This window comes from Micromesistius poutassou, assembly GCF_964030765.1.
Source record: "Micromesistius poutassou genome assembly, chromosome: 6".
Lineage (NCBI taxonomy): Eukaryota > Metazoa > Chordata > Actinopteri > Gadiformes > Gadidae > Micromesistius > Micromesistius poutassou.
In genome coordinates this window covers 16,822,301-16,835,695 of record NC_140276.1, presented here as the reverse complement: position 1 = coordinate 16,835,695, position 13,395 = coordinate 16,822,301, and the positions used below count along the sequence as shown (strand labels likewise).

General features: G+C 46.1%; 1 protein-coding gene across 1 annotated transcript; it reads left to right on the top strand.

Moving 5' to 3' along the window:
- Positions 1 to 162: 162 nt before the first annotated feature.
- On the top strand, positions 163 to 12,904 carry immt (inner membrane protein, mitochondrial (mitofilin)). Its single transcript, XM_084469899.1, has 14 exons — positions 163 to 324; positions 967 to 1,037; positions 1,296 to 1,488; positions 2,113 to 2,236; positions 4,478 to 4,564; positions 6,203 to 6,367; positions 6,531 to 6,664; positions 7,163 to 7,266; positions 7,501 to 7,636; positions 8,612 to 8,741; positions 8,818 to 9,041; positions 9,147 to 9,278; positions 9,628 to 9,757; positions 11,904 to 12,904. Exons 1-14 carry the CDS (start codon positions 283 to 285, stop codon positions 12,506 to 12,508), a joined length of 2,277 nt encoding a protein of 758 aa, XP_084326025.1. The 5' UTR covers positions 163 to 282; the 3' UTR covers positions 12,509 to 12,904.
- Positions 12,905 to 13,395: the final 491 nt, after the last annotated feature.

Below are 13,395 nucleotides of genomic sequence, written 5' to 3'. Positions count from 1 at the left end.
AGCTTGGTATTTTAATTAATACACATTTCAAATTTGAAAGATAAAAATTGATAGACCAAAAGTCCAAAAAGTCCAAACATTTATTTAAGTAAACAGAGAACCAACTCCTTCTCTGAATACCCAAAGACACGTGACGCCTCTGGTGACGGCAGGTTGATATCTTTATCTACGCATGCGTGTGTGTCAGTGTCCGCCTCTGGACGTGCGTCCTAAAGATTGCAAATTATATATTATTGTTGAGAAATTGAACACATAACGGAATAACATTGCAGGGCGTATACAATGCTCCGACTCAGTGTAAGAGCAGCTGATGCTGCAGCCCGGGTAAGTCTGTGACTCTTGTACAGCGTTAGCCTGCGCGCTAGCGCGGTGACCCGACAGAGGCTCGCCCAGGCCCGGTGCTAATGCCCACTGCGGTCCGGTAGGGTTACATGGAGATATAAAACATGATGCCTTCATGTTTTATATTGACAATAACTAAGCTGCTGCCGAATTGAAGTATTTGTATATATAGTCAGATAGCAGAATGCATAGCCTGGGACCTTCTTCCATTCAGGGGTCACCGATAGCCACAGTGTCACTGGGGCCACAATACAAGAGGCCTGATCAATGAAGCGAATGCAAGCTACAATAGATCAAACATTGTTAACTATAAAACCATCTCAAGGCATTGACCAAAATAATAAAATGACAGCTCAAAGGATCTCCATAAACCCAACATGTGTTAACGTCCATTCGGCTAGGTGGTGACGTAACAACCCTCCCCTCCCTTTGGGGACTCACCTTTTGTAGGAAATTAATTTATAAAAATAAATGGGAAATATACAAATAATAAATAACATATCAGCTTGTCATTCTTTCTGGGTATCTAGTTACTTTTTTATTTATTTAACACGTGTGTGTTTTATGTATATGTTGTTAGTTCTCTATGCTTAATCTTTATTGTTTGTGTTTCTCCATCTTCAGAGGCGAATCTGCCAAAGAGGGCCCCGGATTATTCTTCAACATTCTCGACCGTACACAGAAGGAAATACTCGGTAAGCCCGTACAAAAGCACACCTCCACCCCTTGAATACAATGAATGCATTTTTAAGTTGTCTCACACCATACATAGGCTATAAATAATCACATTTATGGCCTTATCATTGCTTTCAAATCACCAGAACACCCTCATGCTTTATTTGATTTATATTCTTGGGGACTACCGTCTCACCTGGGCCACAATGTCCTGGTTCATTATATCCATTTTTACCCTTTCTGATGTTTTCATCAGTTTTTCTTCATTTCTTCTGCAGTGGTTCAGCGGCTAAAGTAGTTGCAGCAGGCTTGGTTTCACTAGGAGGTGGAGTCGGGGGGACGCTCCTGTACGCTAAATGGGACCCAAAGTTCCGGACCACGGTGGAGAAGAACGTTCCATACTCTGATTGGTTGTTTGGAGTGGCTTTAGGGCCTGCTTCCTATTTGGACTCCACTCCGACCAAGAAACAGGTACGAATGCCATTCCACTCACATTATGATTACGAGGGAATGGAGGGACTTTGTTACACCTTGTGGGATCAACATTCAATTAAATTCAATTTTATTTTATTTGTATTGCCCTTAATCAGCATTACAGTCTGAAACGGCTTTGAACATAAAAAGATTGCACTTGTATTTAGTAGGGATGGAACGGATCAAGTAAAACATCTGTACGGTTAGGTTGACTAGTCATGGTTTATGTATGTATTGTTCTGTTCATTTGCCTCACAGATTTCAGTCAAAAAGGCATGCACAGAAAAAACATTCAAACAAAGTTATTGGCGGTCAAAAAACTTCAGGCCACAATAAAGAAACTTCTCAGTTGGCACGCATGATGTGTCACAATGTACAGACCACCTTCTTAGTGATAGGATCTTTTGAAGTACCCCAGGAGGTTCACTGTTTTAATCTAACCTTAACCGATCATGTTGTCAGAAACGTCAGAAATGCTGCTGTTGTTTAATATATTTCGTATTGAAGACTCTCCTAATGAGGTCTGATCTCCCTCGTCGCTCGCAGCCCACCTCCTGCTCAGTGCTAATAAACTGGAAACTCAGCCTTACCTCTACTCATTGTTTGGAACATTTTGTACAGCTGGAGTCGGCCCAGCCACCTTCTCTGATGCTAGAGGAGGCCAAATCATCCAAGATTAAAGCAAAGAAATTGAAAAAGGCAGAAGTTCCATCAGAGGCGGCGAGCCCAGCCTCGAACATAGAAGGTAAGGTTCATCGGAGCGAGGACAGACAACATGCGGCCATCATGAAGGTCATTTTGTAACATTGTAAAATAGAATCAAATGAAAATATTGATAAATACTTGCATGAGCCAACTGTCGTATGCTCAGTGTTCCGTGAGCATGCTAACATGCTAAGGCTAGCCATGCTTATAAGGGAGCATGCTAAGGGCTCACTCAGACCCTATCAGTGTTGACCCAGACTGTAACATCATGGTCCATTTGTGTGATGTCACGTTGTGAACTTAACCCCCCCAATCCAGAAGGTGGCGGTAATGCGCCTAAAAGCAGTATGGACACTGCCATTAAACAACACAAGTTGAACCCGACCGGCCCTATTCCTCTATATCCTAGAATTCAAACAAATGGACACAGCTGCAGAAATCTTCTTTTTTGCAGACCAGACCTCTTCCATCTTCCCTGGTTGTGTTTCTCCAAATGTTGGTTCTGTTTCCACCTTTCAGTCCCCTCAGGTGAGGGTCTGACTGAAGTTCTAGTCTGTGTGCTACTCTGAAGCCCACTTGGGATGGATTCCATCATTTATTTTTATTTGCATAATAGTATTTGCCTAGGTTGACCGCAAGTTATGATTAAATTAAATTATATTTGTATAGCCTTTAATCACAGTTAGTCTTAATAGGCCATATATGTATGACAGCCCCCTGGCCCCCAGAGGGCAGGAAATAACTCCCTTAATTAGCCAAGGTCAAGGCCAGGTCCGCCTGTGACCCCTGGTGGGTAGGGTGCTGTGACCTGGTGGGGTAGGGTGCCGTCTGACCTGGTGGGTAGGGTGCTGTAGGGTGCTGTCTGACCTGGTGGGGTAGAAGAAGAAGAATCATTGAATTGATTAAGTGGTTTTCTGGACACCCAAAGCTCTTTACAGTGAAGGGGGGACCTCACTAACCACCACCGATGTGTACCACCCACTGGGTGATCACCACACACCAGCTTGAGGTGGAGAGTGAGGGAATTAATGAGTCAGCCAATCAAACAGGGGGATGATTAGGGGTTTGAATGATTGAATGAGCCTGGTTGGTCAGTTTGAGCCAGCACACCGGGGGTCCCCTACTCTTTACCATAAGGGCCCTGGGATCTTTTATGACCTCAGTGAGTCAGGACCTCGGTTTTACGTCTCCTCCGAAGGACGGCACCTTCCACAGCACAGTGTCCCCGTCACTGCACTGGGGCATCGGGATTGATGTTTTGGCCAGAGGGAAGAGTGCCACCTACTGGCCACCACCCGACACCACTTCCAGCAGCAACTCAGTGTTCCCAGTTGGTCTCCCATCCAAAAACTAACCAAGCCCACACCTGCTTAGCTTCAGAGATTGAGCTAAGGGAGGGTCCATTGGTCTGTTTGACCTGATGGGGTAGGGTGCTGGTCGGCCTGCTGATGACCTGACATAGGTGTGCTGGAGCAGCTGTTTGAACATGTCTATAATGGACATTAAAACCTTTTACAGAGAATCAGACGTTTATTCACATGAATGTTGAAATCCCCAATAAGCAGCCCTTGTCTGACTATGTAAGCAAATTCTGAGGAACTCTTCTACCAGAACCAGAAGTGAGTGCGGGCCGAAGAATCTGAAATGTGTTTTTTTTGTTCAAGAGTAATGAGGAGCAGAGAGCGAGCACCTCAAACAAAGCTTCAATGAGATATTAGGGCCAATCCAGCAGCTCTCTTTGATTGTGGTAGTTGTGTGGAGCAGTAACTCCCTGAGGCAGGCTGCTGCTGCCACAGCAGGGAGCTGTTCTCTGAACAGAGTGAGAGGCACCGCCCATTGACTCCATTACACATTTGAATACTTATATAGTACTTACAAAGTACCTTGAAAGAAAATAAGAAGCCCACATCTCAATATGTACGTTTTTGAAGTTGGAGAAAAAGTTTCTACTGCAAACATCACAGAAGAGAATAAATGCCCAAAAACAAGATAACATTAGTGTGAGAGCCACACTAATGAGATCCAGAATAACAAGGTTTGTATTTCTTATGTCTAGACCCTAACAGCTGCTTTACTCCAGACTCCTCCTCAGCCGTCGTGGGGAGGCGTCTGGCTGAACCCTGGGTTCACTCCCCTCCTGGATGTTTTGCATTGAGCCGTGTGCGTCCAGCACTCCGGCAACATGTTGTGTTTTTGTGGTGCATCACATGTCAGAGTTGTAGTGGTGGGTCAGGGTTACCCAAACCCTAACCCTATCCCATAATGACATGTGTCCCTCCAGAGGCTTCAGCAGAGGCCTCCCACATCATCTCCGCTATGGGCGAGGTCCCTTCTGTCCCAGCACCTCATGACACTGAGGCACCCAAAGGTGAACCACTAACCCGTCTGCCTCCGCCGCCGCCGCCATCGCTCCTCCTCTTTTGTTCTGCTCATTGGTTATGTGGTGTTTTATTTCTTTTAGATATTAAGTGTATAATATGTCATTTCTGCAGCTAGAGGTCTGTCACTCTAAATATTAACAAAATACGTAGTTTGATGACATGGTGAAGTAGGGAACATGGGAGTTAGGGTTACCCTAGGGTTAGGGTTACCATAACCCTCACCCTCACCCTCTTAACCCACTGGAAAAAATAAATCTTGTTTACGGAGAAGTGAATGTATTCAAGCATTCATGTTACGTTTCTTCACATTATGTCACACATACAAAGCATAAAGTAACCTTGATAATGTCATGTGGGGAAGTGTTCCATAGTCTAAACAATCATACTAAAAATAACTTTATGAGCATGTTGAACATTGTCGTAACTTTATAAAATGACCGTACAAATAGTGTTTCCCACAGAATGAGTTTCTGCTTGTGGTAGCTCATATATTTGGGTTAGAAAGGTAGTGGCTATTCAAAAGATCTCCATGGCCTAAAGGACAGCGTGGCGTAGGAACTCTTCTGTGGACACTGCATTAGCTCGGTGGCGGCATGGGCCACTTCTCAAACATGGTGGTTCACATCGTGAGCTACGCTATCGATGTCTTAATAAGCTACATCGATATCAAGACATCAAAATGTTGTTTTGGTTCATTTCCCCGGAGGTTGCGGGGTAAAGGGCAGATGACGCCATAGACATGCGGCCGTTATTTAACGGCACGTTACCGTGAATAAACTACGGATAGGTTTGAGCATTTATGGAAAAAATGGGTTGTGTAATCACACAACCACCAAAATATAAATCATGAGTCTAATAGCTTTTAGATATTTTAATGCAGAAATGTTACATATTATACCTTTCTATATTCATCACTCTTTTTCCGTCAATTTACCGAAACTGATTTCCTGTTCATTTTCTCTCATGCACCCTTGTCTTCTCACATTATTTATTTTCAATATGTCCTTCCTTGTTTTTCCCCAAGGATGTTTTTCCAGCAGTTGGGGATGGATGCATCACTTAATGTCAGTTTCTTTACGAACCAAATTATAGATATAGAAGAAAAGATAGAAACAACTGCAGCCTACTTAAAGAGCCAGCGAACCCAAACCCATTGATACTTTTTTTTAAACGTGGTCTTATGTCTTACCTATTTGACCTATTTGGACCCGTTGGGTCAGTCAGCCACAGAGCCTCCAGGTCCCAGGAGGCCTCAGGTCCTCCTGTGAGGCCCTCAGTGCCTCCAGGTCCTCCTGTCAGGAGGCTGCGCTGCATGGATCTGGAAGCAGCGTTTATTTGTGTTCCTAACGTTGACATAAACTTCAGAAGGCTCCTGTGTGTCGCTCAGGATGATACCAGCGCTCGGCAACCAGAGGCTACTACACACTCCTCACCAATAATAGAACTCTAAGGTCAAAGCCATTTCTTTTTCTTTCTAATTCTAGCTGAAATGAGGGTTCATTGGCTCTTTGCGACCACATCACCACTTCATTACCTTCACAGGCTCACCCTCCATGTACCGCCTGACACACAACAGAACACTTGGGCTGCATGGAAGATTGAAATCAATAAATGTGTCTTTATAGAACAGTGTGAGGAATGCCATCACCATAGCCCAGCGGAGACGGCGCTGCCCAGCCAAGAGCCTCCACAACCAGAACCAGCAGAGGAACCGCTGAAGGAGCGGCCAGCTGAAGAAGTGACCGCTAGGATAGCTCAGCAAGACCAGGCTGACCAGGACACACTCACATGTAGGCCGTGTGTGTGTGTGTGTGTGTGTGTGTGTGTGTGTGTGTGTGTGTGTGTGTGTGTGTGTGTGTGTGTGTGTGTGTGTGTGTGTGTGTGTGTGTGTGTGTGTGTGTGTGTGTGTGTGTGTGTGTGTGTTAATAATGACTCCTTATCTTTGGTATATAGTTGTGTCAGACAAGCTGGAGGCCTCCCTGGCCAGCTCGGCCACCGCCACCCTGCAGGCCATCGCAGCGCAGGAAGCGGCACTACAAGCTATTCTGCAGCACACCCAGAAGCTGAAGGAGGCGATGGAGACTGAGGTACTGCTGCACTTCACTTAGTCTGGCCTTTGAAAACAGTTAGATTTTTTATTTCTGGATCAAGACACTAAAACAGTAATCCAAAGGATCACATGCAAACGTAAAATCCCTATTTTACTTTTTTCCCTATTTTTTCTCCCTATTTTTTGAATCAGACAAACACTGAAATACATACAGTGGATTATTGGATTGTAACCTCATTTTTTTTAAATCCAAGTGTAAAATAGTGTAACGAATGACAGTTTGTGGATTTGAGGGATTATGATAAGTGAGGATTCTTTAAAACATCCATGTTTTGCAGACGTGAGTTTTTGCGGTTGTTTTTCTATTTGATAACTAACAGTAGGGAATATCAAGGTCAGAACTAATGATCAAGGTCATATCGCACAATAAGTCGATGGCCTTATTATCGTAGACTAATGCCAGGTCAACTCTCAATGATTAAGCGTGATGTAGATTGAACAATACAAGAGCGATGATGATGGTTATGATGTCCAGGTCTCCGCTGAGCAGAGGTCCGCCCACTGGAAGGATCTAGAAGATGCTGTTTGTGTACGAAGTCGCAACGTAGAAGAGGCTGGAGCAGCCCTAGTGCAGGCCAGGTACGGTCTTAACCCCTGGCACTATAATAAAACTATCAGACCCCGCATTTTACTTCATCAAAAATGTGATGAAGATAAAATATGTGTCTCTGGTGCTGGTATTAACCACTGACCCCTGATGTGACCCTGACCCGACCCCTGACCTGACCCCTGATGTGACCCCTGACCCCTGACCTGACCCCTGATGTGACCCCTGACCTGACCCCTGACCCCTGACCTGACCCCTATGAGCAGGTCCTCCCTGGACTCCCTCCGGGCGGTGGTGGAGTCGGCCAAGGACTCCAGGGTGGCAGAGCTCCGGCCGATGGTCCTGGCAGCAGAGGAGAACCTCCACAGCATGACGGTGGACCTGGACCAGGCCGTCCATAAGGTACAGTCCCAACACGGTGGACCTGGACCAGGCCGTCCATAAGGTACAGTCCCAACACGGTGGACCTGGACCAGGCCGTCCATAAGGTACAGTCCCAACACGGTGGACCTGGACCAGGCCGTCCATAAGGTACAGTCCCAACACGGTGGACCTGGACCAGGCCGTCCATAAGGTACAGTCCCAACACGGTGGAGCTGGACCAGGCCGTCCATAAGGTACAGTCCCAACACATGACGGTGGACCTGGACCAGGCCGTCCATAAGGTACAGTCCCAACACGGTGGAGCTGGACCAGGCCGTCATAAGGTACAGTCCCAACACGGTGGAGCTGGACCAGGCCGTCATAAGGTACAGTCCCAACACATGACGGTGGAGCTGGACCAGGCCTCTCTCCTCTGAGAGTAGAATCCACTCCCAACACATGGTTGGCTTTAAGTCTGTTTAAATGTAGATTCAAACCCAATTAAGGAACGTGCTTTTGATGGGCATGGCCGTGCGCGACGGTCAATGGGGAAAAGGTTGATTGCAGTAAACAGGGACAAGATGTGTGACAAGAGGAATGTAAAAAATAGAAGTGAATGCAGGTGGGGCTAGAACAGGTCTCCAACCTTCACCTGGCAGAGCAGGAAGCCTCTTCCAATCAAACATGGCTGATGCCCCTGATGTTGAGTGTTGAATTCCATCTGACACAGTGGGCGCACTGTCGCTTTAAGACTGAAGTTATAATGGCACCATCCATTGTGAGTACAGGTTCCAACATTGACAATGGAAGTGTGTCAAAAGATCATCAGAAAATAATCATATGTGTACATGTATTTATTGAAGGAATATGTTGTACCCACTATTATACAAAAACAGCATTTATTCAAGCTATAGAATCAGTAGAGCTCTCTCGTATTATATTACTTATTGTATTTGAATGTCATGTGACCTGTGCAGGTGCAGTCTGTGTTTGAATGTCATGTGACCTGTGCAGGTGCAGTCTGTGGCGTCGGAGGCGAAGATCGTCTCCCAGTACAGTGAACTGGTCAACGAGGCCAAGCAACAGTTCCAGAGGGAGTTGAGCAGCATCACTCCAGAGATACAAGCCAACTGGAAAGGACTGTGTAAGAGGACCCTATACACACGCCGGTCTGTGATGGGTCCGTCCCTCTCTGTACTGAGCCCGGTGTCTCTCCCCAGCCGGCACGTTGTCCGTCGACGATCTCAATGCGCTGATCGCCCACGCCCACCGCCGCATCGACCAGCTGAACCGGGAGATGGCGGAGCAGCGCGTCCGGGAGCAGGTCCACATCGAGGCGGCCCTGGAGCAGCAGAAGGCGGAGGACAAGAAGGCCCTGGAGAAGGCGGTCGGCCTGGCGGTGGAGCACAACCTGGAGCGAGCTCGGCTGGAGCAGGAGAGGAAGGTGGGAGGACTGAGGAGCTCAGAGGACCCGAAAGCTTGCTCTGTGAACACGTACGTATGAAGTGACTCCCAAGGCGCTGACGTCCGCGCCCTGTTCCTCCTGCAGCAGGTGGAGCTGAGGGAGGTGATGGAGGCGGAGATGAGGACCCAGCTCCGCCGTCAGGCCGCCGCCCACACAGACCACCTCCGAGACGTGCTGAAGGTCCAGGAGCAGGAGCTGCAGGCGGAGGCGGAGGAGGTCTGCTGTCTCTAGAGGATCCCAGCGTTAGCAGAGCTCGTCGCTAAACACGCCTTCTAGACGTCCCGTTGGACGTCCTTTAAGCTGCCAGGTGGACGGTGTCCCTGGTGATGCTATGAGGAGCTTATCGTTCAGCCATCGTCTGTGCTGCGCTTTATTTTGAAATATAGTGAGAGATCGTTTCAGTCTAGACGTGGGGACACTGCGGGCCTAATCCGGCCCGCAGTGTCATTTAATCCGGCCCGGAAGATAATATCTAATGTCTAATGTCATATATATATATATTATATCACAGAGTGAAAAGATGTATTCTTAAAGCAGATGAGTTTAAACCTTGTTGTGTATGTAGGTGCTGAGCAGTAAGATGATGGAGCAGGAGACGCGCTACCGACAGCTGACCCAGGAACAGCTGGACAACTTCACGCTGGACATGAACGCTGCGTACGCACGTCTGAAGGGGATGGAGGAAGCCATCGACAGTAAGACACCAGGGCCCCGTTTCCCGAAAGCATCGTTAGCCTAAGGACGTCGTTAAAACCGTCGTACGATCATCGCAGAGTTTTCAGACTGTTTCCCGAAAGCATCGTTACGTAACGACGTCGTTAAAACCCTTGTAGCTAACGGCGGCTCCAGGGGTACTCGTAGAGCACTAAGATGCATCGTTACTATAGCCTCAGTGGAGTCACCAGCTGGACATTCTGTGTATTGTCATCCAATACCATTGAATGTCCAGCTGGCGCTATTTCGCAATACCCCAAAAACAGTGGTTCGCGCATATATATTACTCGTAGACTACTGTTAGATTTAAACAGCAAAGACAGAGACATGTTAGAAGTCAACACAAATATAACTTATTGCAGCAACCCTATCACAAGGCATATAATAAAATCGAGTTATTCCGTTGCTCGTGTGGGAGGTCACTTGCGATCTGCACTTGCTGTCTCCCTCTGATTTTAATTCAACCATCGTGGTTAAAATGTCCTCATATTGATCAATGACAGAAGACATACTGTACATGAATCATGCTGAGACCAGCGGGTGTCGGATAATTTCTGCAGGTTTTTTTGTTGCGATTGTTTGCCATAAAGCACTGTAGGCGCATCGGTGAGGCTGTGATTTGAAGTTCACTATTCATTGGACCGTGTCTAGACAGTTACGAACATCCCTGACCTTAGTGGAGTGCACAATCGCCATGTTGAGAGCGTGGTTTCTGCAGTGAACGTAGACTGCTGCGGGAAACTGTGCTGCGATGCGTGCCATTCCCGCTTACATTGCCCGCATCATCATACCCCTGCCCAACAATATGGGCAGGAATCGATCTAGACCAGCAACAGCAATAGCCGTGTCAATGCATCTGCATTTGAATGATAATGAATGAATGGAACGTTGCATTTTTAATGTTGACACCAAAGTTTCTAGAGAGTGCGTGGCGCGCCAATCACTGAATGAATGAATGAAATGGAATGCAGGAATCAGAGAAAGTCTGCCCTCTTTGCGGCGCAAAGCATGTTTCAGAAATCAGCACATTTAAATAAATGCTATAGGCCTAGTTGTCACACAGACACATATTATTTTTGTAATATGGAATTATTTCAGGGGAGAAAATGCTGTGAAACAATGTACGCACGGTGCGTTCAGGATTAGGACTGATATAGCATATGTCGGCCTAGACCTAATCAATTGTGTTTTAATATTTGTAGCATTCATCTTAGTCTATTCTTTTCGTAGGCTACTCTGCTGTTGGCCTTGATGGGGAGATATTTTTTTGCTGCCACAAAATATAGTTTAATCCAACAACATTCCTGCGTCTCCCCCTCCTACGGAGCCCATTTCAGCACCGTGTCAGTAGACAGCTACAATCCTACAACGTCGTAAGAGCAGAGCACGCGATTTCATGTTAAGAGTTTCAGGAAACGCCCGCCTAAAATGAACGATGCATCGTACAAGCATGGATCCATCGTTATCGGGAAACGGGGCCCAGGCCTTTCACTTTCCTTCCTTTGTGTTTATAGTAAGCTATATATATATAAAATCATTTAATGACATAAAACAGACAGTAAAGAAAGAAAGACTGAGGTTCATTGTGACATTCTGAATGATTTATTTATTTAAAACAAAGAATCGACACTCATGGGTTTCATGATTCTTTATTTAAAGGTTGTTACACTTCAAAGCATTACCTATAACATTCCTGCATCAAAATACAGCAACTGAAAACCAGGAGACCGACGTTATGTTTAGTTGTGTTCTAAATTATTTCCAACAATGTTCAAACCGAGATGAATCCAGTTTTATTCGGGGTAAAGGTCTTCAATTGGAGAGCTAATGTATTGATCTATTTCAGCATTCTATCTCACTACTTTAAAAACAAACCCAATACACCACACACACAGCCTTCACTTGGCGAGGAATTGTCTGATGTTATCCACCATCTTTATTGTTCAGCATACATCGACAATTCTCTCAACACACACTCGGATATTTGTTGTCCAAGTCTTTTTTTGGTGAGGAGAAAGTCTGCGATTGTTTCCACCAGATGGAAAATCAGTTGAATGTGTATAATACAGTGTGTGTTTCAGTGTGTGTTTTAATGGTTGGATCCCGTGCTCTTAATGTGGCGCTCAGGTCATGTGATCGCAGAGGAGGAGGCCCGCAAAGCCCACCAGCTGTGGCTGTCGGTGGAGGCTCTGGGCTACACCCTGAGGAGCTCCAGCCTGGACGCCCCCACGCGGCCCCTGGAGCCCGCCGCCCAGGCCCTCAGAGAGAACTGCCACGATGAGTTTGCCGTGGCTCTGGCCGCCGCTCTGCCGGAGGAGTCGCTGCAGCGCGGCGTCTACAGCGAGGAGTCACTCCGCGCACGCTTCAACTCCCTCCGCTCTCTGGCCCGCCGCGTCGCCCTGGTGGATGAGTCTCACAACTCGTTGTACCAGTACTTCCTGTCCTACCTCCAGGCCGCGCTGCTCTTTGAGGAGAAGCAGGAGGCCCCGCCCGCTAAGATCAGCACTCAGGACCTGGACCCCTTTAAGATCCTCTCCTACGCCAGTTACAGCCTGGAGCAAGGGGACCTGGAGCTGGCTGCCAAGCTGGTGAACCAGCTGAGAGGAGAGGCCAGAAGAGTGGTCCAGGACTGGCTGGTTGAGGCCAGACTCACACTGGAGACTAAACAGGTTGTGAGTCTTCTGTCTGCGTATGCTAATGCCGTTGGTTTGGGGACCACTCAGGCCCCGTAGGTCCTCCTCCTAATTCACCAGTACTTTAGTTTTAGATGCATTATCATAATAATCACTCAAAGGAATCTCTTTGCTTTGTGTTATTTTGACTCATATTTGAGAATGTTATCAGTGCAGCTGATCTGTATTGTGCTGAGCGTTGATGTTTCCTGAGATGCAAAGCAGCCAAATGCATCCAGGTGTGTTTCTGGATGTTCAGATGTTAAACGTATTACTCCTGTTAAGAATGGGTGTCAACCAATAAATCACAGACAACAATGAGAGGGTTTTTCTTTACTGTTATTAATACATATTGTATTCAGATGTGTTCTAGCCTGTGGTGTCTCAGGCTGATGCAACTTGAGTATATGGTACATATGCACAAATAGGTGCAATAAAGTATCCCAACATCTTTTTTTTTAAATATCAACTCTGAAACTTGAATGTTGCAAACATCGACTCTCGAATTAGTCCAATTTATAAATTGATCTAATAGATGTATATACTATTATATAATACTTGTTTCAGTAAATGGTTGTATGCAGAAACAATGCTCATTGTTGAAAATCCTATTTGGAGTTTGGTATTAACAGACTCAATGATGGCATCTCCTCCTAGTTAGATTAGCTTTATGTTGACAGCCATTTCAAAACATTGCAAAACTATCTAGAGATATTAAATTTTGATCAGAATCAAAGCGGTTATTGTCCATAGGACAATTGTTTTTGTTCCAGGTGCATACATAACACAAGAGGAACAGCGTCATATGGTGGTGTGGACGTTGGGTTGCATCACAAAAACAGTCCAGCTGAAATTGAGTAAATATTACTTGCGACATACTTTCCAACATGAATTAACTGATTAACCTGCAAGTTGCTAGAAATAAACCAACCATAAACATCCTATTT